Raw genomic sequence first — 27,638 nt, 5'->3', positions numbered from 1 at the left:
GTGCCCTCAATATGCGTTGGTTTTACGATCACGCAATATACGATTGAGAGATCTTGTTTTGCATGATCGTTTCAAACGGGTTCAATAATAAAGTTTTAGAAGTGTATGTCTGTCAAGGAAGACATGAATAATGTTTATTGCTTTTATAGTGGTCCACTTTTGTATTTTGCAACTCCAAGAGACAATTTTTAAAAATTTCTTCATTCTTAATTGTTTCGTTTTGTAATTCAGCAGCAGTCTGTTTGTTTATACCTTGTCATTTTACAAGCAATCTTGGAGAATATAAAGTTTTACACGTGCCGTAAAGTAGCAATTACTTGCTATATGATGCGTTCAGAAAATACAACTTTCAGAAGAATAAAGAAACCCCTTATTGCATGTTTATAATTATCACCGCCAATTTAAGTCACAAGTGCCTGTGAATTGCAAGCATTTACTTTGTAGCGATAGTTGTTTTATTTCATACAGTAAACAAAAGAGAGACTAAATTTATTTTGGTCCTCGAGAGCATAGGGATAGGCAGCAAAGGAGTGTAAGTGGACGTATTTTAATGATCGTTATTACTTACGACTTTACCACCGAAACCCATCAGTGGATTTGCAAAATTGAACGGTGGCATCTGAAGTCTCCTGTTAACTTCGGCTGCGAATTTTGGGTAGGCGGGCGAAGGTGAGCTGGGTGCCACCGAGAGGAAGGAACGAAATATGCGAAGAGGTGGATGCTCGTTGCTCACGGGGCCCGTGAGGTACTGCCGGGCTCGCTCCTTCGTGTACATGTCAACGTCTACGCCGATGGCGGCGTATTCACCTGTTGATATATGCTTTGTAAGGTAAGAGCGTCGATTATTCGCAGTTTTTAAATTATAAGGTAGAACTAATTTAAACATGAGAGCATGTGTCATGGAGACTTAATAATTATACAAAAGTAGCGTTGTCACCAGCAAATCGGCAAAACTCATAAAAAGTTGTAGTGAATAGGTAGATAGTAGTTTTGCAGTAGTTAAATTCAAATTACCTACTCCTTTATTTAGTGATTAAAAAATACAGAGGGAGCTAAAAGTATAAAATTGACTAGTTTAAATATAATTACACTATCATATTCCTCATCGCCTACTATTTTTTTTTGGCTTTTATATAGTTAGGTTTTGGTAGAATAATTTTAAAGTATTATTTGTAAATATATATATATATAATTAGATGATAAATTTTAATTATTAAACATATTAGTATAGAAACGAATGAATGCATAATGTTATACTTTTATCAGCAAGTACCTAGGTACCGCCCTTAGCGTAGGATGTGGACTGCTCTATTTATTTAAAATGGTGAGCACGTCCCTTAGACTAACGTCCACTACGCTTCAAGAGATCTTAAAGCTTGTCGCGAACTCGTAAGTGGTAAGAAAAAGACATTCTGATTTAACCAAGTATTGCATCCATAAATGTATACCTATATGCAATTTTTGAAATGCACTTTCCTACTACGTTCATCCTAAATGTGAACATTTGTATGCGATGTACTCGGTAAGTGACAAACGCTTTTACAATTAAAGGAAAGTTGTATCGAAATAATCCATGTAAAGTTGACGAAATATGAAGTGAGCCGATCTCTCGAACAAGTTTGAACAAGATCGGCTGACTTTATATTTCGTCAACTTTACATATTGCTACTGTATGATCTAAGATGATCAAACTGTACAAACTTACCCCCTTATTCATGGCTAATAGGGCGTATATGAATAACGCCAATTTAAGGTACGCGTGATTAACAAGTAGATACTGAATGGTATCACAACTCGACCCTAGAGCGACTTTAAGAGAGTAGTGAAAATAAAATAGAACTAAATATTGTTTAGTTTGGATAAAAATTGGTCTTGGACATTTATGTTTATTTCGATTAAGTAAATTTGTCGGACAAAATGGACACATAAATCGAGGGAACATAAAACTAAAATCAAAACCTGTATAGCATTTAGGTACTTTTTATTTATTTTTGGTATTTTGCTACGTTCCGTGAGTACAGGTTACGTCTGAAAATAATAATTAACTTCAAGTTCTAGATGTACTGACATTGCTGTAAGTGTCTACATAAAATGCTCAATTTACCATGTATACAACATTTTCAGGAATAAAGTAAATTTTATGTAAAAGCAAAAACAGATACTGGAAAAAGCAGCATAAACACTGATGTGAAACAGCTTATGTAGTTCCCGGGAGAATTTTACAACTTAGCGATCCCGGTAGTTTTCTATTATAGATAATGAATGGGGCCGTAAAGCCTCGACGGCGAGTTCCGTCGCAACTCGAGCTACAAAGGGGATCTTACATAAATGTATCGGCCTGCTTATGGAAATACGAGCGTAGGCCTAGAGGCGCTAAATAGGTTCGTATCAGAATTTATGTAAAAAATATTTTTTGGACCCATGGTTCAATTTAAACGTTAGAGAGGGGGGATACATATTTTATTACTTTTGGGGCGATTATTACCGAAAATATTAATTTTATAAGAAAATGGTTTAGGAGACCCTTATTCGTGAAAGACTTGTCCAACGATATACCAAAAAAATGGGTCAAGAAAAAAAAGTATTTTTTTTTTGTATGGGAGCCTGGGAGGTACTCTATTTTTTTTGTAGTTTTTATTTTACCGTTCTTTCGCCACGCATGATTTATGTATCCATGCCAAATTGTAGCTTTCTAGCACTAACGATCGCAAAGCCGCCGACGGACGGACATACGGATATGGCGAAACTATAAGGGTTTCTAGTGACTACGAAACACTAATAGTAATAATACAGACATTAGGTAAACCATACTAAAAACACATTATTAGATTTCAATACAGTATTATAATTACAAATAAACAATTCAAATAAAATATGCCATAGCTATCCTAGAAAGTCTACCCGCGAGAACCAACGTGGATAATGTCTTTCATCATTCACCTGCTGGTAGATACGAATTCAATTGGTTTTCGTTGAATGCAGGACTGAACTACGAGCAGGGTATTTTCAATAACGCCTTAAATTGACCGCGTTCATTTTTCCTTAGAACGCTTGAAATCGTAAACTTGGTGTTACTGGTTTACCGCAAGTTCCGCGACGCTCATAAAACGTGTTTTATATTAACTTTTTAGTCTCTTTAGGATCTTTTGTCACTTTATAACTTATCATCGTTAAACGTCACTTAAAAATGTAATCACAAATACACACACTGGGTAGGGTAAATTTTCTCATTGTTGACACCCTTTAATTAATACCAACTATTAATAGTACAATTTTTCGCATGTCTTTCAAGAACTGAGTGTCAGTAATAATTAATTGATGGTGAACTTTAGAATTGTATTACGCTTCGAAATAAGATGTTTTAGAGTTTCTTTTTTAAATCAGTTTATATAAAGTCCTTATTTTCAACCAACTTTAAAAAAGGAGGAGGTTATGAATCCGACCGTATGTTTGTTACCGTGGAACTCCGTTATTTGTGAATAGCCAATATTACGCGAAACTCTGTGTAGGAGGCGCCACCACCACAATCCATCACAATCTGAGGGTCTACTGCGAAACAAGAAAATTCGTTATCTAGCCTCTCTATCACTCCTGCATCTTTGAGCGAATAAGATGCAAATAACAAATTTTCGATTTTCGCGTTTCCCGGTAGTCCCTTTGTAAACCGCCTTGATGCCTTAATGTCATAGACATACCTAGACATAGACATTCTTTATTGGTAATAATAACTTACAGGTCACAACTTACATATTATTCAATTATTATAAATTAGTCATTATATACATATTATTTACATATTATTTCATAATTATACTTTAGTGATTATGCATATTATTTTATTTCTTTTTGTTCAATAAATTCTTTGTAACTGTAGAAACATTTTCCAATGAGCCATTTTTTTAATCTATATTTAAAGCTAGTGTCGCTTACAGCTTCTATTACAACTTTAGGCAATTTGTTGTCAACTACAGGTGCTGCAATATGAATAGACTTTGCAGTCTTTTTGAGTGTGTGAGGGATGGTCTTAATTTTGTGCGCGTTTCGAGTGATCCGTGCATTTCCGTCACCTCGTCTCCCATACAGTTCATATTCATATTTTATTATCTGTGAAAATTTGTCAAAAATCAGTTTAAGGCATAGTATGTCTAAGATAATCTATGGTTTACGATAGGTGCTATTGTACTCTGCAGTAACATTGCAGTAATACCCCCCTTTGGCACTGTCTTAAATATATCAGTTGCTAGAGTTGGTATACAAAAGGAATATTTTTTTAATTCCTTTTTGAAGTCGGTTTTCTTTTTTATGTACAATTATTTCGAGTTATTGAGTTTTAGTTGCCCTACATCTCTTAAATTAGTATTTTGTTGTATGAGGTGTCATTAGATTGTGAACGTGCTAAAACATTTTTTTATTGAGTATAGGTATACACCTATCAATTAATTCCTAAAAGTAAACTTAAGTAAAGTCAATATATTCTTTATTCAAATAGGCCTAGCAACAAGTACTTTTAGTTACTTTATTCGGTACTTACCAGAATCTAAAAGTTGCATGGCGTCCAAAGCCATCAAAAGTCCAACGTGGTCGTGGTAATTCCCCACCAATACATAAACTGCGAAAAATATTTCCAATTCAAGTCAACGGAAGCACCACAAAGCTGTATTTTATATGCGAACAACTTTTGATACTAACTTCTAGTGTCTTTGTAAGTTTCCTGAACGATCTCCAAGAAGGGGTTGCGAGTATAGTTATTGCCGAAGTAGTAGGAATGTCTGTATGCTTCAGTTTTCCGAACTGATATCTGCCTCTCCTTAACTGCAGCGATAATGGCCTGCGCGAGTCTGGAGAAGTCCTTGTTTAGTGCGTTTGAATAAAGAAAGGTTACCTGCAACAAATTCGAATTGACAACGTTCTGAATTTTTGTTTGTTTAGACTATTAAGAATGTAACTTCGATACTTACGTACCTACTTAAGTAGGTACCTACTAAAAACATTTCGTTAGGAAATTGTTAGGAACAGTTGCCATTTTTATTAGATTAGATTAGGCACCCAGTTGTACAACAAAAGCAAAAGAAGTAGAAGTATACATGTTTCGGATTAGAAGCGGATTCAATCAGAGAAAAATGAAATCGAAGGTGTAACAGGTATCCCCTAATTTCTAGTAGGCAAATATGTATAAATATATGTCTCATCTAGGGGGAAAGAGTCACTAGTTAATAAATAAATCTTCTATACAAATGCAGATGACAATCAGGTTCCCATTCACGAAGCAGATCGGTCCATAACGCACGGAACCACTTGGCGCATCTGCTCCGGTCATTCCTGTGCCAAATGGACCGCCAATAAAAGGAGCAGTTCAGAGGGATACCGAATGGGATGTTCTAATTTTAAACGTCAATAAATGCTACATTAATCTTTGGAGTATTTGATACAGATACATATCCTATGATATTTCGAGAATATTCAGATGTAAACTTATCGTATAGTTAACAATGATATTATATAACTATAGATAGGTTATACTCAGTAACGAGGAGCACAAAAATACTTACATATTTATTTCTTTACCTATAAAGAAATCTGTTATTTTTAATTAAAGCCTGACCAGTAATATATGATCACGTGCCATATTGCGGAATTTCATTGGAACTAAATTTTTCATACTAAACTGACCTGTCACTCTTTATATGAGAATAACAGCGCCCTCTTGACAATGATCATATATTTCTGGTAGGGTTTTAATTATCGCATTCTATTAATTTCTTTCTCTTTCGGTGAGCGTTAGCACGTGCACATCTCTCGCTAGCCCAGATGCGACTAAAGGCAACTTGTACAGTTTGTCACAAGCTAAGTGCTTCAATTTTGGAACGCCTATAACCTATCTTGAGTTATAATAAATCATTGACAGTCAACAAACTATTAGGATAGCACCTCTGAATATATATTTACATCTAAAATGGCGGGATAAAAAAAATTGATCGAATTTGTATTTTTGTTTTCAGTAGTTCAAAAGACAGAACATAAAGTAGACACATGTCAGTTATAATTTTATAGTTTTTCAGTTATAAACTTACAATTAGTAATAAGTTTTGTAAATAGTACAAGCATGTTTAGGGTGTGTACTCTGTATTCCTGTTTGATATTTCGGTCTGTAAAAATGCTCTAAATAATTTAGAAATGGTAGTACTCACATGCATAAAGTTGAAATGCGACAAAACGTCAACGACGGCACGTGAAATGCTGGTGTCGGATGGCCGTGTACGTACGAATGTGGAGTACCCTTGCATGTTGTTTGGTTTGTTGGAGCAAGGGAGGGTCACGTCGCGGCAGTACTGTCAACATACAAAATTGTTATAAAGATAAGATCGTTTATTATTCAAGTAGTTATATTACAATATATACCGAATATATACCGCATATATATACCGAAGTCAATCTTTAAAACGAAACTAAATGAGTTTGTTTACACTTCAGTACCCCTAGTGTAAATATTTTCGACAGCGAAACGTGACGTACGCGTTTGCGTTAAGTGTCATTTTGTATGAGATTTTTGACTTTCCAAAACGTCCCGCTTGGCGCGCTGTTCAAAAACCCATACAAAATGAGACTTAACGCAAACGCGTACGTCACGTTTCGCTATCGACTAAATTTACACTAGGGGTACAGTACCCCTAGTGTAAGTTTATTCGATAGCGAAACGTAATGTACGCGTTTGCGTTAAGTCTCTTTTGTATGGGATTTTCAGTTTCCAAAACGTCCCGCTTGGCGCGCTGTTTCTAAATACCATACAAAATGAGACTTGACGCAAACGCGTACGTCACGTCACGCTATCGAATAAATGTACACTAGGTGTTCTGGTAATTGGAAACCTTACCTAATAGTTGTAAGACTTTACGCATAAAAAGTAAGTGTGTTTGATTAAAAAAAAATACAAATTTCGTTTATTTTATGATAAAGCGAGCAGTAGAATCGCCTTATAGTAAGCAATTACCGTTGCCCATGGGCACCCGCAACCCCAGAGGGATTGGAAGTGCGTTGCCGTCCTTAGACTTAAGTAGGTAGTGTATAGAAAATAGAAGCCAGTATTGAAACTGTTTCTTCTTAAATGTAAATATTTATTTTCCTTTTTTATTGTGGAACATATCACATTACAACACATTACATTTATTTCTTCTTAGCCATAAAATAACGGAAATATGTCTAGATACAACAGGTACATTGGTACGCCTCTTAGTCGTACAGTTTACAGGGAAACAACGCGCCTTAAAAAGTAGGTAGGTATGTAATGTCAAATTTGATACATTATTATAATGAAATTATTTAACTACTGTTTGTATACTTACATAACTGATCATAGGCAAATTAAATGCAGCAGCCATCCTCCCTTCATGAACGCAGGTCTCCTGAGGTCCGATGAACGCAGATACATTCCTTGCCCACAGCGCCGCCACCTTAATCAAGGAGACACAAATGAAGCGTAAATACTCCACATCCTTCAGCAATATAACGATTATGGTCAGTATCACCAACGTCCACACTGTTAACTAATGATTCGTAAACCTTATTCCAAAGACATAGGGTCCACTAATGGTCAGTGAAGAGCGTTGCTTTTAGTACGTGTACGTAACATCAAAAGAGGGCAGAGATTTACGGCCCCGGCTAGAGGCATCTGCCGATAGCCCGGTAGGTTTAACTTCTGTTGAAAAGACCACGAGGCGCTTTTGTGGCAGTAAATTTAGCTGAAGCGCCGTAAAACAAATTTTATGGTTGTCTAGTTTACGAGTTATAACTCCTTATGACAAAGTCATGATAGAGATTTATAATATGTACCTATAGTAGGTAGTAAATTTATTTTATTGGGAATTTCGCGTATAGTTACTAACTAGGAGTCAATGCATCTATTGGCTACTTGACAGTTTTTTGTAAATAATGTCAATCGATCTTGATTTTCCTCAGGATCAAATATCTATCTATATAGGACTCATGTCATTTAACCAACACAAAGGTCAGAAATGAGAGTTAAAGTCTGACGCTCGCACTCGACGATTGAATTGAAACGCCTCTAACAAAATAATGATGTAATGTGACATCACATTACATTAGTCTGTCCTAAATGTATGGAAGATCAAGAAAATTGCTATTTTGACCGTGAAATATTGCGTTTATGTATATAGTTGTCATACAATTTATTTTTTAATAACATTTAAGGAATCGAATGGTGTAATTAGGGTTCCGTAGCCAAATGGCAAAAAACGGAACCCGTCATATCCGTCTGTCTGTCCGATTATGTCACAGCCACTTTTTTCCGAAACTATAAGAGCTATACTGTTCAAACTTAGTAAGTGGATGTATTCTATGAACCGCATTAAGATGTTCACACAAAAATAGAAAAAAAACAATACATTTTGGGGGTTCCCCATACTTAGAACTGAAACTCAAAAAATCTTTTTTCATCAGACCCATACGTGTGGGGTATCTATGGATAGGTCTTCAAAAATGATATTGAGGTTTCTAATATCATTTTTTTCTAAAATGAATAGTTTGCGCGAAAGACACTTCCAAAGTGGCAAAATGTGTGTCCCCCCCCCGTAACTTCTAAAATAACAGAATGAAAAAACTAAAAAAAATATATGATATACATTGTCATACAAACTTCCACCGAAAATTGGTTTCAACGTGATCTAGTAAGTAGTTTTTTTTTATACGTCATAAAATTTAAAAAAAAAAAATTTTTTCATCAAACCCATACGTGTGGGGTATTTATGGATAGGTCTTCAAAAATGATATTTAGGTTCCTAATATCATTTTTTTCTAAACTCAATAGTTTGCGCGAGAGACACTTCCAAAGTGGTAAAATGTGTGTCCAAAGTGGTAAAATGTTGAACAAGATCTAGTAAGTAGATTTTTTTAATACGTCTTAAATGGTACGGAACCCTTCATGCGTGAGTCCGACTCGCACTTGGCCGCTTTTTTTTTATATATTTGAAACTAAAAAAAAAAAAATTTTTTTGATCCTTTAAAGTCTTGTATTTTTTTATCTCAATATGTCTTTTTAAATTCCACTTTTTAATAATGAATGGCCCATTTTCTGACCATTTAGCTAAATAAAAAAAATGTAAATTTTGTTATAAATTCACCATGTGTCAAGTACCCAATTTTTCATTGATTAAAAAGTTTTTTGTGTTACACTTAATTATGACTCCGAATTATTATTTAATAATTTACCGAGCAACAATGTATCTACTGCAAACATTGAGAAACATAAGATACATGACATTACGAGGTATGAGCTTTTTAATAGTAACTGCCAACAAGCGTTGACAGTTACTTCAAAAAGCTCGTATGCCGTAACGTGTGTTGTATTACATTGCGAGCCGAATTATGTTGCATAGTTGAAATGTTCATTGTATGTCTAAGCAAAATCTATCTCAATGTACTTCTTAGGTCCTATGCTAACCGCCGATTAAATTTTCGCCCTATTGAATTTACACACAGTATTTCAAAAGTTCTATTCAACTTTTAGATTTAATGTTTTCCTAATTCGAAATAAGAGTGCGTCAGAATTAATGGCGCCCTTATTTGAAATGACGAGCTCGAACATTTCGTTAGAAGTTCGTTATTTGCTTTCCTTTTAAGCCATTAAGTAAGTACAATTTGTTTTCTGTCAGTTACCCTTTCGGCACAACGGGTAGCTAAGTAGCTATCAACATCAGGCTGTGTATTTGTATTCCTTCCACATTTCAAGCGGAGGCGAGTACTCGTTTGAAAATAACAAATATAAGTGCACCTTCAATTACACATAGGCCTTACTATGTTTGAAGACCAAGTTATAAAGGCTTTGGCTAGGTTAAGTCGTAAGTTCGGCAAGCAATAGAAACATAGAGCCAGGCCTGAAGTTCTCAGTGGGCAGCAAGCGACACGGAACTACGACGCGACGCGACAAATGAATAAACATTATTGCGAGAAGTTTCTAATAAACGAAGCAGAAAATTTATCACTACAATCTTTCTTCCTTGAAATGGTTATTTGTGACATTTTTAATTACCTGTACTAATATATCATTATATCTTGAGGACCGGTCTGGCCGAGTGGGTAGTGAATGGGTTACTCCCAGGTGTTAATAAAGAATTAAAGATCAATACTTGATTATAGTACTAGAAAAAAAACTTGGCTAATAATAAAATAAACCGGTTAACTAAAACTTAATAATATTTATGTAAGTTACTTGGACACGGGTAGTCTGATGTAAAATTAATGTGGAGAAGACCGTGTACCAGGCAAGACCGTCTACAAGCTCTTTCGACGCTTCTAACTCTTACGTTGGTACACATACTCCACTTACAGGGTCTGTAAGCAGAAGGATCAAAGCTCTTCCTTTCTGGCTATATATGAGCGAAGTACGTATAAAAATACGAGAGTTCTTGCCCCATGAACCCATGATGGAACCCAGCCAAAAATTGATATGCCGGTTTTCCTCACATTGACCTTAACCAGATTCATATTAACCCTTTACCAGGCTGACAGTTTAAAAATGACAATCGAATGTCAGTCTTACTCATCGAAAATAGAACACATGTTTGAAGAGCCGCATGTGGGAAATATATATCCCTTAGCCTGGTAAAGGGTTAAGTCATAATTTTGTCCTCTTTCGTTTATTTTAAGTACATTAATTACTGGGACCAACTGAGAGTATTTGTCCACTGCTATTGGTTTGAGTTTTTTCAATGAATTTACGCAGAACATTGACCTATCTTCTCTGGTATGTAGAAGATATACTGATGTACCTGTGTTATACATGCTAAAAGCAAGCTTATTTAGTCCCTTCATAATCTATGATTACATTCACAATTCTGGGTCAAGTCGGGCTTCTATTGTATTTTGAGAACAATGCGTTTTTCTAGGAGTAGAGATTTAGGTTGGGGTATGTTTTTATTGTGTAGGATTTTTGTCATCCTTGTACTCACTATTATATTATATACGATTATTTAATTAAAATATATTTATTTAATTTCAACCTAGCAATAATACCCCAGTTAAAAGAAAAATAATTTATTTGTTAATAATATCACAAGAATCCTTTCATTTTTTTTGTTTTCCTTGTTGCTTTATTATCAAAGTCGACATGTTTAAAAAGAGGAAAAGACTGTTATTAGTACTTGGTAGTCTAAATTGCAGCAGTGTTCAAAGTTTCTGAGTTTTATATATAAAAAATATATATTTATTCACCATTTTAGACAGTGTGTTAAAACAATAGTTAATTATGTGGGTATAACAGACTGTCAGGTAGATACTGTACCTATTATTGATAACTGGTCAAATATCTGCAGATATAGATAAGTAGCACGAAAACCATAGAAGAAACCAAATGAAACAAAAATAAAAGGGCCAGACGAATCAGACAATAAAACTGAACCTGCTATTATCTTTCGATTTCTATACTTACCTAAGTTTAGTGGAGATGCTGGAGGCAAAACTTTTCCTATTACGAAGTCCATTTCGAGTGCTTTTTAATACATAGTTTTCAGTGAGCACGCGGCAATATCGTTGGTATCTATGCAATGTAGCATATAACAGTCTCCGGGAAAAGGAAATACGACTGCAAAAGTTTAATTAAAATTGTTCTCATAGTTTAGAAGGTCGCCATTCCGCCATATAAAGCTCTTTTATAGACGTGGGTCTATAATAAAACTATCATATTGTAAAACAATATGATAATAACTGAACATTAGGCCACTGACTACTATAATAATAAGATGCGTAATTATTTCAGGTAACTAGGTGATATTTATTGGCAGATATTGTAGTCACGCTAAAACAAAAGTACACTTTAAGTATACAGTGTGGAAAAAATACATAATGGGCCCTGGAAGAAAAGTCGTTAATTCAACGAAACATTTTTATATTTTTAAAAATAAACGAATGTGCATTAATTTTTTTTTTATTACCGGAAATCGAACCAACTGAAGATGCCAAAAAAAACCACTCGCTATTTTATTCCGCTCTTCTTCTTATTCGTGTAAAGGGATCACACTTTTTAAATATTTTTTTGTCTGCCAATGCTTTGCCACTTCTTGCCCTCTGGGTGTAGCCCTCAGGAGATCTTCTCCAGTGCACATCGTAGAGCATATGGAACATTGGATCATGTGTTTTGTTGTTTGGAGGACTCCACACTCGCAGAAAGTATCACCTTGTCGGCCAATACCCCATCTCAGAAGATTATGTTTTGACCGACCAACTCCCGTTCTAACTCTGTTAAGGGCTTTTCATATTGTCCAGTTTTCCTTCCCCCTGGAGGCAGGAGTTCCGCAGCTGATATTCGTAACGATATGTCGTTGAGTTGTGAGTTCCATGATTTGAGTCGAGCCACCTGGGGAGTTTAGTGCTGCAGAGCTGAATTTGTAACGAAGCTCTTCCGGAAGCCTTGCAGTAACTGGTTTGTGGTTGTGCAGGGGGCGACGCGGGTCGCACTCCACAGCCGCGGCTACGTCTCTGCGTATGTCCGGCGGTGCAATTCCACTCAGGTGGTCACGTTTGGTGGGTTTTAGGCAACCGGTTACTAGGCGGCAGGACTCGTTGAGAGCTATGTCAACCTGGGCAACGTGTGAAGAATTTTTCTAGACTGGGCATGCATATTCTCCAGCGGAGAAGCTGAGAGCGAGAGCCGTTGTGCGTAGTGTATGTAGGGTTACCCCCCCATGTGGTACCGGTGATATGACACAAGTTGTTGTTCCTCGCCGCCACTTTCTGTTTGGTGTTGAGGCAGTGAGCTTTGTAGGTCAGTGACCGGTCCAGCGTCACTCCTAGGTATTTAGGGGCGGCAGTGTGTTCTAGCCGGCTGCCTTCCCAAACGATATTTAGCTGTCTGGTGGCCTGCCTGTTTCTTAGGTGGAAGGCACAAACCTGTATTTTAGATGGGTTCGGTTTAAGTTGATTTTCTTTATAATACAGTGACAAACTCGCCAAACCTCCCACAAGACGATTCTCCACTGCCTCGAAGGATTTTTCTTGCGATGTGTGTGCAAAGTCAAAGGAAATGTTGTAGGTTATCTAAGATATTGAAAAGTGCTGGTGCCAGTAAGCTACCCTGAGGAAGACCATTTTTAAGGGACCTCCACCTACTTTTTTCCCCTTGGAACGATACATAGAACCTTCTGTTGGAGAGTAGTTCAGATATAACCTTCGTAAGTTTATAATCTTTTGTACTTTGACATAGTTTGGTTACTAGTCTCCTATGGTTTATTATATCATATGCAGCCATGAGGTCGACGAAGACTGCACTACCTGTCACCATGCCTCCCTCGAACCCATCGTCAATGTACTGTGTCAGGTTAAGAACTTGCGAAGTACAGGATTTACCTACCCTGAAACCTGCCTGCTGGTCTATGAACGTAACCTACAGGGTTGTTGTCGTGCGTTCAAGTATGAGGCGTTCAAAGAGTTTGAAGGTACGGCAAAGAAGTGAGATTGGTCTGTAACTTTTCACGTCGGCGGGGTCTTTACCAGGTTTAAGAATAGCAGTCACGTGAGATTTCCTCCGTATCTTCGGAAAAAGTTGTAGTCTCCACACAAGCATTGAACAGTTTCAGTAGCCACAGTTTAGTTGCAGGCCCGAAGTGTTTTATTTGTTCCAGTCTTATTTTATCATCATCAATCCCGGCAGCCTTCCCTGCTTTTGGATACCTGCTTCTAATTCCGACATCGAGAAGGGATCTCCTAGATGGTTAGTTTCATTTTCAGGCTAGTATCGGCCGAGCTTTAGTGGTTTGCACTTAGGTATCTGTCGTTTTTCCGTTGAGTAGAGGTTGGTGGGCTATATGGTCGGCTGTTATGTTAGCTAAGCTAGCTTTTATTCCGCTAGTAGATACAGTTAACGTTAATGGTAAACTTTATCTAAGAAGGTTGTAGGTCTCTCGTCATAGACATCTCGTCTGTCGTACAAAATATCGATAAAAATGAATATTTAAACAAATTAAAACAAAAAACAAAACAAAAAAATCGTAATTCCGTTACCTAATTCGTACCTCGTAATAAAATTGTAAGCTTGTCTTGTATTTATCTAAACTGCGAATTGTATTTTAATTGTTACTGTAATTGTATATATTGCTTGAAATTAAAAATTGAAAATTGTGCTTATTATTTTCAAAATTCGAAAATATGCTTGTTATAATTTTAATCGTACTCGTGTAATATCTTGTTTACTGAATCTTACTGTTAAATTCAAAATACCTAATAATTGTACTTTTATTCAGAGCAAAGGAATTTTGTATTAGCTATAACTGAAACTGTTTTGGCTTATGTTATATCTTTTACCTTATTGAATTATTATGTGCTGTATGTTTCCCAAATAAATATTTAGTAAACAAGAATGTTTTTGACTGGCAAAAAATCTTTGAATGCAGTTTCTTTTTAAAAATAAAAGAAAGTTTCCTTTAAGTAAAATGAGCTAGCTTAAGGTTTTAAGGCAGTTTTCCTCCAGTATATTAGCAACAACAAGTACCTACCCAGTTCCAAAAATGTTACTTCAACCTGTGTTACATCAAATTTGGGGTTATAATGAAAAGGAATTTGTGGAATCAGTCTGCTTAGTGTTAATAACATTGTTATGCGGTGGGTAAAAGATCGCAGCTACGCAAAGTGAATTAAACTAATGAGCGAAGCCATTCAGCGGGTCGGACGCGCATTGCCTTCCGATATCGAAACATTAAATAACTATATATAACAGACTTAGGTATTATATACTGATATCTGGATTACTAGGCCTAGGTCATCGCGATACGGAATTACTCTACGTAGAATTATTTCTGGAGTGCAACGGCGAGCAAGCGCTTCTGATATTCTGATTAAATTAGTGAGGTGTCCAACATGTCACACGATCATACTAATAATAAGTGTATGTTTATAGCTAGTTATGAAAAGCTCGTAAATAGTACGTGTCCTCGAACTAAAGAAAAAAACTGCCAAAATTTTAGATACTCTACATACTTATTGTAAAGTAATTACCTTGTAAAAAATTCGGTAGTACTTATTTGATAGTAGGAACATGTAAACAGCTTATTTGAAAGTGATATGTACTAGGTACTAGGATTAATATGTCAGTAGATACTGTTAGTTTTCAGTATAAAGGTGACAGTCCATTTCTGACCGCAGCTGCACTACTGCTCCGACATTACTGCAGCGGCCTGATCGTGTCGGTGTTATTGTCAATTTCCATAGTAAAATCAATGACGGTACCGACTGCACGTAATATGGTAATTTTAACGTATTTCCGACCGCAGCTGCACTACTGCTCCGACATTACTGCAGCGGCCTGAATACGTCAGTGTTATTGTCAAATTCCATAGTAAAATGATGACAAGACCGACTGCACGTAGCATGGTGATTTTTAGTGATTCGTGTACATACGACCGCAACTGCAAACCGCACGTCAAATCTTTACAGAAATGTCTTTGGTCACAGATATTAGTAGCTCTAAGCAAAGAGGATATAACCACTACAATATAAGGAGTTTATTACACCCGCGGATAAACAACCCCGATAGTTTCTGTGTTTCGCGGTAGTTCCTCTGTATCTTGGCGTTGCTCTTATTGTTTTTGTTTAATGTTTCCTGATAAATTCATTTTGCCTACCTTGAAAATCTTAATTTGAAAATCGTATATTTGGCTCTCTATCGTTCTTGCCCTTTCGAGCTTATAGCTGTTCTCGGAAAACTACGAAAAAAGGAAAGAACTGTTTATTTAATGAATTTATCAGGTAACTAATAATAGTGAAAAAACTGGAAAACTAGTTCGCCTTTGTATTAATGATGAGTGTTTTTTTCCTGTTTTGTGTTCATTTTTGTACAATAAAAAGTTTTACTACTACTACTACTAAATTACAGGACGCACTTATGTGTTAGAATAAGATCGATGTAGGTATGCTAACCATTATCGTACAATCATGTACACATAGCATAAAAATGTGACAACATAATATTTCTATGATGATTCTAATACTGAACGGAGTGGTCGTATGCAATTTCCTCTCTCTTTCCTCTTTCTCTCTTTTTCCAAATTTTGACCGAGAAAATGTTTTGAATGAAATAGCTTACTCTGTATCCTCTATATTTGTGTTAGGATACTACGAAACCACAGTAGATTACATTTTTTAGTGGCAACAATGGTCGCGCACTGTGCGGCTTAAGAGGAATTTCCTCCCGCGGGCGCTCCGGCTTTAGTATGAGCTCCCTGCCGAGGTTTTTCTGAAGGTCTACAGTAGGGGTTCTTGAAAAAAGAAGTGTACAGGTTTTTAAAGGGTCGGCAACGCGCATGTATCACTTCTGGAGTTGGAGGCGTGCTTAGGAGTTTCAGTGACGCTTATATTTAACAGGATTAATTACTGAATTCTCGCTGACAGTACCGTGGCACAGTGAATTTGGCGTGATAAAATGTGAAAGTGTCGTAATATCATATTATATACACCGTGGGTTGGTAAAATCCGACAGATCTTAACCACGCATTCCTGAGGATCAAAAAATGTTTAGTAAAATTCGGAAAAAAAATGTTCTGTTTTTTTTTTAGCCGATTTAAAAGCCATTTTCTGCACACAGCACGTTATTTCTTTCTACATCTTGGCGAAAAAAAAAACATTACAACGAAGATGTAAAGTTTTCTTAATTCATCTATAGATCAAAATTGCGAGTGTTCTTTTTAGTTGAGTAATGTTTGTCAGAAGGTATGACTAAACCAAGTCACATAGAGGCAGCGCCGCAGCGAAAAAGGCGTTTTTCACAAAGTTACCTACAGCAGAAACAAATTTTCGCAAGAATTGCCATTATCTCTGAAAGAAGACCGATTACAGAAAATTTGTATGATATTTTAGCCTCTAAATGCGATTAAGAATACAACTTTAAAACTATCAGGTTTTACCAGCCCACGGTGTATAATATCGTGACACTTTCTCACTTTGTCATTTCAAAGCCATTTTTGAGATAAAAGAAGCAATAATTCAGTTGTATTACCTAGAAATACAAAAGGCAAAGTTGTTGTTTAACACCTCATGGTAGCATATGGATACTCAAACGTAAGAAAAATTACAAAATTGAACCACAAGAGAAGCGACAGCGGTTTTAAAATAAAATTGTATTGACAGTTGCGGGGACTTCAAGGCATGAGGGTTAAACAAACATTGCTACAGAGCGCAACACGAATATATATCACACCATCACGAGGAAAATATTTATTATTCCAATTAATTTATTAAATATTCTTTCTATCAGCCCCTTGGCTAACGTAAATAGCTTTCTTCATAAAGGATTTCTTGTCTCGCCCATCAAGTTTTATATGGTCTAGTCATACACTGTATCTGCCACGACCACGAGTGCCGTCGCCCATGGATACCTGCAACACAAGAGCGATTATAAGATTTAAATTTGTGCTTTAGTTTGAAATAGGAAACTGGACAATATTAAGTGTAAATTGCGTAATTATAGCTCTTACAAATCAATTTATTCGTTTATTCTTTACTTTTAGGTAACTAATGAAAGATTGGTTTAATATGAAAACTCAGAAAGATAAATCTGTAATATTTTGCTAACACTGAACGACTGCATTGGAGAATTTATTTTGTCGCATCGCCATCTCCGAAGCCCACGAATCCCTTTGCAAAAATAAAGTAAACCCGGGATAAAAGAGCCTACCTAGCTTTTTGAGGGGACGTTTATCACAGACTTCTACATCCAGGCGGTACTAGGCCACTAAAAACGTGCAGACACCACCGGCTGGATTTGGCTGCATCACGTGATGCAAGTGGATCAAGTGCGCATACCGTATCCATCACGAGCAACATGAGTCCCGCTCTCGTCGGGTTGCTGTGTGCAGTGGTCACGCATTTAGTCAAGAGGATGGGGAAGATAATTTCAAAATGTTAACTTACCTTAAGTGAAGAAATATTTCTCCTCTGCATTCATTTAATTTGAGTAATTTGGTTGTATTTCTTCAATTTGAAGTTAAATTGTTATTCATTTAATCGGCAAACAAACGATCACCAACAATATCTGGTTTTTTAATAATATTGCGTAGCTGCCTTCGACTGAATGTGACTTTTGTAGAAAGGCAAACTGTTTTTCGTTTTCGTGTACCATGTAGCATTATCGTCACTTACTTCTTCTCGTAAAAAATACAAATAAGTAAATTAGTAATTTTATTTATACGTCTGACAGTGACATTATTCATTGATTTTGGCAATCAACTGACGAACGCTGCCGCGACTGCACGCCGCAAACAGCAGCAGTCGGCCGCTGCAGTAATGTCGCACCAGTAATGTCGCAACGGTAGTGCAGCTGCAGTTGGAAATGGACTGTCACCTTAAGAGATTTTTCATTGTTATTTTACAAGATAGAAAATCCCGGACGAATAAACACGCTGCGTATTTATTACTTACTAATACGCCAGGAACAACCAAAATTCGGCAGAAAAATAGTGAACATTGTTATACTTAAACTTAAGCATTGAAACTATTTCGCAATATGTATGTGTTCACATTTCGGCACCCACATCAACGGCGCGGCGAGGTCATGACACGAGAACATTGAAATATTGTCGAACTTAGTAAAGGGCAGATTTATTATAGTGCGGCTTCTTCGCCTTAACTACGGTCCCATCCGGCAGAAAGCACAAAACTTGGCATACATATAGCTTTTAGGTCTCCTAGATGGTTACTTTCATTTTCAGGCGAGTATCGGCCAAGCTTTAGTGGTTTGCAATAGAAGTAGAAACCCGTCGACAAGTTAAGTTACACTGAAAGAAATGTTTGCATAACTGTAACAAAATTTTGGTTACTGTTTACACAAAAATTGGGACTTGCGAACTATGTGTTATATGTTACAAAACCGTGTTTGGCTATCAGTGTTCAGGTACTGGGTATACACTACAAAATAAGTTTGTAAATTTATGCAAAGTTTATTTTCTTATAACCGTAGTTTAGTTATTTAGTAAAGTTACAAAACCAGTTCGGCTATCTATTTTTTTCAGTGTATTGATAAACTTACATATCCCCATTTATAGTTTTTTATAAATTTTCATGAAACTTATAGTTTTAAAATTATGCTTAATTTCTCCTTATAATATTTGAGTCCGACGACTAGTGGGGCGAGTAATTGCAGTAAGTATGCACTTTGGTCTCAGGCGATGCCGCTTGGCATGATTGTTTTTAGGTGAAACAAAGCTGATTATGTCTGTTATTCACGAGATCGTGCGTGACTACCTCCCAAAAAGAGGGGGGTTCCCCAGGTCCAATCTATGCTATATTTCTTCCTGTTCGTTGTATATCATTTCGTATAATTTAAGGAAGAGAAATTCATATTTGAAATAATTGTCATACCTTTTCATACAAAAAACTGATTTGTGCACAAACAATGGAACTTTCTGTGACAGTTTTGTTTGCCTTTAAAAAAATAACAATTGAGCCCATATATTTCTTATGCTTAAAAATATCACTTCAAAACACGTACTCATACATTTATTTGTGGAAAAATAATAATTAGTATTAGTAGCGCGTGGCGGTGGCGATAAACGATTAAAAGAATGCTGAATTTGGCATTTGAAAAATATGGATATAATATTTTAATGATGGTTCCATGCGTTTTTAGGGTTCCGTACCTCGAAAGGAAAAACGGAACCCTTATAGGATTATAGCCCTAAAAAAAGGTTCTTGATAGACAGACAGACGGACACGTGCAGGTATCAAGCTGGAATTTATATCAAATACTCAAGTCTACTGTCCCTTGGAGCTGTGAAAAAAATCAAACTTCTAAACCAACGCAATCAAAAGATACAGCCGTTTATATGCGTTTATGCCTCAAAACTCCGCAAGTTTTCGACCCTTGCAAGGGAATCAAAACCTAGTTTCTGTGAACTCAGAATCTTGAAATTTGGTACGAAGCAATGTCTTATAGCACAGATAAAGGAACAATTGCGAAAACCGTAAATTTTTTGTTACATCATATAATAATATATACCTACAGGTTTGTACGAAACCCTCGGTGCGCGAGTCCGACTCGCACTTGGCCGGTTTTTTCTATAGAAACTTTCAAAATCGCAATTATTAGGTATAAGGAGAAATTAAGCATTAATATGAATATTATAATAAGTCTTAAGAATATACTTCCAAAGACAATATTGTAGAAAATGTAATGGAGAATTTTTATTGTCGCTTTCCCAGTTTTCATGAAAATTTATAAAATAAAGGTTTTTAATTTAATTTCATTCCGGTCAACGCCCCCGAAATAATAAGTATATCTTATCACAATTAGGATAAGTGCCTCAGTGGCAATTTACCGGTTATCTACGTCTTTTTTATTAAATTATGATACTATATATCTCCTATTTTGCCCTAATTAACTAGGTAGATAGATGTAAATAATGTATTTCCCAGACAAAATATAACAACCTATGATAATAACTAGTACCCACTGTTATCATAGGTTATGTTATGTTGACCTAATCTAAATTAAAATCAAATAACCAATTATTCCTAACTCAATATTTACAGTACAAGTAGAAAAGTTCGGCCAAGTAACATTTAGCAGACGCTACCGGTGATAGTAGAGCTGGCAGCTTCCTCGCACAGAGAATAAGTATTGCGATACGAGGAAATGCTGCCAGCATCTACGGCACCATGCCGCAGGGGGATAGTTTTTAATTATTTATTTTAAGATTAGTTTAATTTATTTTTAGATTTTATGTTTTATATGTATTATGTTGTTGTGTTTGTACCGAATAAGTTGTGACTGTAAAAAAAACTATTTGAAAATTTAAATTTCGTTCTAGCAATAAAATATTTGGACATTTTTATTAACCTTTAATTTTACTGCGGGTCTCAGCATTAAATGCTTTCAGAATTCACATTATTATTTTCTGTCTATATTCCCAAGAAACGGATTTAGATTTCAGATATTAGGTGAGTGAAGTACCTACATAATAATACCAAAGATAATATCTAATATATAATAACATAAGTAACAATTAAATTAGCTTGAATCTTAGGTAAAAACCTTAAAAATTTCAATCCGTAGGTAAGCGTACCAACGATCACCATCGGACATATATAAAAAAAAGTATGGCAACATTGGCAACAAACGACTCAATCTCCACGATTTAATCGATACCTATAGTTTCTTACTATCTACTCAAATACAAAATCATGTTTATTAGGTACCGGAAAACATCCCATATTCAATGTGCGTAACTTTATGCTTGTTTAGGAAAGTTTACCTGCTTGATGGAAATTTCTTCGTCTCCGTACGTTTCTGCGACTTCGAACCGTAACGAGTGATTCATGGCGCCGAGAAGCTTTTCGTTCACTTCATCAACTGCCATAGAAATTGCACCTGTTGAAAAAGAAACATACATTTTAAAAGAAATGATCTGATACACAACATTTTGGTATTATACAACGTGTCCTTACTCTCTGGACATTGACCGAGATCCCGAGTAGAGTCCCTTCTTAGGAATGTTCTAATATGGTAAATTATTTGATTAAATAAACTTTTTTTTTTCAAAGTTTAATTAATTCAAATAAATAGGAGCATACTGTATTAGTCGTTCAAAATGACGATAAGATTAAAGTGAGACTAAGTGACATGACATACTCTTTGATTACCGTATACAGGCTGTTTCGAAGTATTAAATTGTAAATCATTAATTTCTCCATTAAGAGGCTGTCAATACCTAAAGCGCGCACACTGTCTATTTGTATCGGAGTAAATGAGATAGCACTGTCGCATGTTACTGGGCCTGGGCAAGGGAATAATAAGAAAATTAGTTAAATAAAAAAAGTGGATTATTAGTGTAATATTTTACTCGTTAGCGGTTTAGATATAAATGTTTTGAAATTGTGATTTTAATTGCAGACCCATAAGTCAAAACAATAAAGACATAGAACCGTTTAATTGTGATTTTAAGACCAATCTTTGCAATTATTTTCTATCGAGCCGATTTCGTTCAATCATGTATCGAGTACAACCACGGTCTTTGAAATATAATTAATATGAACATATATTTATCTTACTTGACTAAAACAAATAGTCTTTCTTAAAAAACTGTTTAAGTAACATCAATTTCAAGGACATTGGGTGTTGACAGCCACTTAATACTGTGTCGTTTGGAATGAGACTTTGTACATAGGTTAGAAATTCCATAATCGACACGTCCTATTCATCTGTGTCCAGAGGGTAGAGACACGTTGTATATTTGGGCCTTTCAAAGTTTTGGTATTCTGGCACTTTTTTGACAATGACAATGGAAATTTTAAGCCAAATTTTAAGGGAGCCCATTTTTGTGGCAGTTACCTATACGTTCGTTAGTTAGTCATACTTTCGCGTTGTATTGTTTATGTAGTTTCATAAATGATTCTAAATAAGAAAAGAAAAACACTTGTTAATTGTATTCTCCTGACAAAACCGAAAGAGCATGTCGGTATTTCTGTGTACACAATAATTTAAACTTTCCCAAGTCTAGAAATTTATTTTATTTTATTTCTTAAACTTACAACTATTTTTACAGGTACTGAACCTAGTATATAGTGTAACTACTTATATATAAAAATACAATTTAATACTGCAGGGTACGATTTTTTTTATAGTGGCCGCCATAACGCATAAAATTAAAATAATAATTTTAATTAACTATTTACGAAGTATCATTATAAGTGAAACTTTGGGAGCAGCTTATTAGATTCATGTGTCAGCTGCCAAGAAGTGGCAGGTATTAATTGCATTAGGTCATATCGATTTAGCCGCGATATAAACAGCTACAAGTTTAATTGAGCAACGGTTGTAATAACGATGGAAGTTAAAGTAACTAGTTGGTAATGGTTTTGTTGTAATCCCGCTAAGAAAGTTTTAACTGGAGCGAAGTGTTGCCTCAACAGTCTCAACACCTACGGACAACTTTCGAGGCGTGGAATCTTGACGTTAATGGAAAAATATCAACGAAACAAGACTTTAGTTTCATGAGTAAACATTCTAAAGCCGATTTTCAATGAAACATGCTCCTTGTTAATGGCGCGATATTGTTTATATATCCGTACACAGCGGGAAGAAGTTGATAATTCTAGATTTATATTGAAGGAATTAGAACCTTTACATCTCGAGTAATAACTTCTTCCCGCTGTGTACCGATAGACCCATACATATCTACAACCAAACATACTAAATAATAGCTTCTGCTTGCGATTTCGGTTTGAGTTGGGCTTAAACTATCCCCTTACCAAATTTCATTTAAATCAGTACAGCGATTTAAGCGGGAAGAGGTAACAGACAGATGGTAAACAGACAGAGTTACTTTCGCATTAAATTTATAATATTAGTAGTGTTTCAACTGCGTTATTTCCTTAGGTAAACGTCACAATAAGTTTTTTTTTATAGTATAGTCAGCAAACGAGCCGCCTGATGGGAACCGGTTATCGTCGCCCATGGACATAAGCAACATCATAGGAGCCACTTAAGCGTTGCCGACCCTTGAGAACCCTAAATACCCGCTTCTTGAAGAATCCCATGTCGTAGCGCAAAGGAAATACCTCCTCTTTTACCTCAGGAGGCAACTCATTCCACATTCTGCACGTTCTAGGAAGAAACGAGCGAGATGCCCGATTATTCTTGGTGTGCCATGTATCTAAGAAGTGAGGACGAGCTTTGCTCCTTTGGCGGGAGGTGTGGTGATAAAAACGTGACGATGGCAGAAATTCAAAAAGTTCTTCGGAGCATTCCCCATTGTACGCGTACAGACGGTAGAACACGTAAAGAGAGCCAACGTCTCTCCGAAGGCTAAGAGGTTCTAAGCCGTCAGTAAGTTCAGGATCGCCGACAATACGAACTGCCCGCCGTTGGATGGAGTCAAGAGGAAGGAGCTGGCATTGTGGAGCCCCAGACTAGAGATGAGAGCAGTACTCCATAGTATGAACCATCCATTAAGTACCTAAGTAATTTAAAACTCTTTTAATTAGTTGTGATAAAACTCACTGTTTCTTACATTCGTAATAGGTACGATTCAGAGATAGCACTTCTATGAAATTTTCGATTACATCGTCAATAGGGATGCAAGTTGTTTATATATTATGGTCAAGGAAGGAAAATCCGTGTCAAACTGCAGGTTCGCACGTCACGCTGTATGTCTTTAACCATAACAAGCTGTAATAAAGCTAGAAATAACCTGACATTGAAATAAATCATACAAGTAACTAGGTATAAATATTACTTACGTTAAAAACTTATTACAATGTGGCTGCGGAAAACAAAACAATACTTACCTACAATTTAATAGTGTATTTAGAGGCAGATAGCAAAACGTTTTTAACTTATTACTACACTGTTGAGCTAGACTATTCAAAGTATGGCGTTTTAAAGTATTCTTTTTTTGTAAATATAATTTGATATGCCGTTGCGTATCATGCTACACGAGCCAATCAATGTTTGACAATCAATTACTTGTATACATCCATTTAATTTAAGTATGTTTTAGTGAGGGCGTTTAAGGCAGTAAGTGTTCATCTCAATAATATGTATATGTACCTAACAATGTAACCTATAATATCTTGTCGCATACTTCTTTTGTTTCTTCAATAAATAAAATCAAAGAAATAAATCAACAAACTTATATATTGTGGACTACATAAATGTTATAATACTTACGAGTAACAGGAGTGATTTTTGTATATATTAAGACTCTCTAGCATTGGTGAAACGAATAGTTGCAAAGTGTGAAAAAAAGATTTCTTTACCTGAAATAACGCGTCCGAGCCTCCAATAAGTGTTGTCGCCCTCCTGCCTCTCCGAACCCGTGATGTAGCCGAGCGTGAAGATCTCGCCTGAAGCTGGGCAGCTCATCAAGAAATACCAGCACCAGCTCCACTGAGGACAGAAGAAAGCAAATATTAATTAACTAACAAACAATAATGACCGTCACAGCACGTTGAACAACAATTAATCTGTTTAGTCCGCAAAATAATGAAGTTTATATTGTACCTATTTGCACCTCTTCGTTACTCTCAAAATGAGAGAACGGTTAGGTGTTTTAATATGTAGTTTGGTAAATATGTGTCAAATAGTATTTGGCGTTTTAGGTAATGTGTTTCTAAAAGAACTTGATCATTGTAATCAATCAAAAAGTTTACGTTTATTTAAGTTACTTACGCGCGCGCGTCGCACTCATCGCATAACTGAGTTCGGGAATTTCAGGTTTGAATGTTGATAAAAGGATTAAGGAAAATAATCCTCTTACAAATAAGCCACCAAAACCCCAAAAAGGAAGGGTTGCCACGAGTTGGAATTGAAAAAACTCATCCCCGCGACCCGTTTGTCAGTCCACACGTGCGACCAACATTTTTCCGATATTGCCTGCTCATAAAGTGCCTTGAAGAGTGGATACATGGGGCTTTTAAACACACGCTCCGGTATTAAGGCTTAGTCACATACAGCGTTTTGCTATTAACGCTTATATCCAGTTTTATGGACACAGCAATGTGCTCGTATTGTTTGCGAGATTTATTCGTAATCGAGGCTTTGTTGAAGAAAGTAAGTGGCTGAAATTTATTGCCCAGGCGGCAGCAATTTAGGCTACATTTTACATAAGTATCTACTAACGTTCCACCTCCTATGCGGCCTAATGACAGTTTATTTTTATAAAGCTTTTGGGTACCCAAATTAGCCAAGCACCCAAGGCTATTAATTTAAAAGACTCGATTATAAAGATTCTTCAACTAATAAAGGTTAAGATCAAGAATAGCACTTTTCCTCATCATATCAAGGAAATGAAGAAAATAAAAAATAGCCTCGAATACCATCACGAACTGAACTATTTCGCATTGTCGGATATAAACTTCATCCGTTTATTAACCACATTTTCTCGTCTTCAGATTCGGAATTCGGATTTTACGCGTCATTCGACCCGTGTCGATGTTGCAGCCTTGGGCTATATTCAGAATATAAAAATTAAAATCAATACAATGTGCCCAATACCTATCCTGCATGTGAGCATGTGAACCCATTTGACCAATTCGTTTTGGATATCATTTGAATACGTGAAATTAACATTTGAAATAAACGGGGACATATTTCCCAGATATTTCAGTCGTGATTCACGACTCGTGAATAATATCCATATTTTTTTCCGAATAAACTTCCTAAAACTATATTAGCATTTTAACGGATAAAAATTTATGTATGCATAAACATTCATACTGGTTACGTTGTTAATCCCATTCTATGAGTTGTAACTGTATTTTCTTCTTCAACTTTATGCAGCAATTATAGTAACCACGCAACCGTCGATTTCGATGAGTCGTTTTTGCTCTTGACAAATTTAAACCGTGACGCACAAATATTGGGACCATATTTGAACCATATTTAAGGTTTCTGAATACGCTCCCATTTACGCAATTGTAGGTATAACATGTGATATCGAGACCGAAACTTGTTGGGTCGGCGACAGGTTAAAAGTGCAGGCTCTGCTTGTACGACTCACATACAATTTGCTTGGCATTGTGAAAGTTGACATCTCGGTTTGCACGAATGACGCAATGGGATACTCTCACCAAGATTTTTTGTTGAAAAAAAAGTTTTATCCTCGTTGTGATTATGAACCGTGCAATATTACGAATTTTAAGCAGTTTATATAGACGCTGAAAATAACATGAGAAGGGTACATATTCATCGTATACATATAGGTATATAGGTACACAGTTGTTTAATTTTACTGAGATTCATCCCTGGGTGACCAATGAACTTGCGAAAATGGATTGTTTCGAATTTAAATTATCTATTTATCTTGATTTTCTCTCCTTCATATTGTACCTAGATTTCATTATAATCGTTAGAGGTGTTTTTGAAAACTGATTCATAAATATTCCTCATATTATTAAATACCATATAATACGTATGTGTCTATAGGAAATATTCCTGTAGGATACAAAGTAATTTCACTGTAGATGTGTCAATAAAAATATCTAAAAAGCCTCTTAAAAGAAAATAAATGAATTGTTTATAAACAGGTAAGAAAACATCGTGACTGCGCACGAAGTGAGTGACAATCTGTTTGTAGATGCTCGGCCCACATTAGATGGGAGGGCGCATTTTGTACAATGCGGTAAAAATAGCTTAGTGGGAGATATTTATGAATCTATGACCGGGTTAAAACAGCGGGGAACGTAAATAGGGTTTCATGTTCATTAAAATGTTGCACTACACTTAGATTGCAGTTCCATATAAATTGGGAATTTATGCAATTTAGTAGGTACCGTTTACAGCACAAGATGCTAATGTTACCGCTTCAGACCTATAAATATAAATTTGTAACTCTGCTATAAAATCTAGCGCGCTCAGTTAATTCTGTTGCTGACAGTACCTAATCCATTGCACATCGCTATTTTGTTGCCAAGAGTATAATTCAATCGGTAGGAGGTTCTTATTAATAAGTACACAACATACATAAGTAGTTAAGTTTTAAATAGTAGGTAAATGTAAAAGTATAGTTCGTGTCATCCAAGATGTCGCGCAGATTTGTCTAATCTAACCTTTAATAACATGAAAACACGAGTCAAGGCAGCGGTCTTCGTAAATGACACGATCTATAACTGTAACTTGTATAAAATGAATTCATGGAAAATTGTAT

General features: G+C 35.9%; 1 protein-coding gene across 1 annotated transcript in view; it reads right to left on the bottom strand.

The window, feature by feature from the left end:
* Positions 1–27,638, bottom strand: part of LOC133521309 (guanylate cyclase 32E-like) — a 64,347-nt gene that overhangs the window by 28,824 nt on the left and 7,885 nt on the right. Inside the window, exons 2-8 of the mRNA XM_061856200.1 lie at positions 24,751–24,880; positions 21,246–21,361; positions 7,341–7,448; positions 6,189–6,329; positions 4,690–4,882; positions 4,532–4,609; positions 569–807 (exon numbers count right to left, since the gene is read on the bottom strand). Coding sequence (XP_061712184.1) covers positions 569–807; positions 4,532–4,609; positions 4,690–4,882; positions 6,189–6,329; positions 7,341–7,448; positions 21,246–21,361; positions 24,751–24,880 — 1,005 coding nt within the window. The remainder of the gene's footprint in view (positions 1–568; positions 808–4,531; positions 4,610–4,689; positions 4,883–6,188; positions 6,330–7,340; positions 7,449–21,245; positions 21,362–24,750; positions 24,881–27,638) is intronic.

Source organism: Cydia pomonella, chromosome 9 (genome assembly GCF_033807575.1).
Source record: "Cydia pomonella isolate Wapato2018A chromosome 9, ilCydPomo1, whole genome shotgun sequence".
NCBI lineage: Eukaryota > Metazoa > Arthropoda > Insecta > Lepidoptera > Tortricidae > Cydia > Cydia pomonella.
Note: the sequence above shows the minus strand (reverse complement) of the source record. Positions and strands in the feature narration are given on the sequence as shown.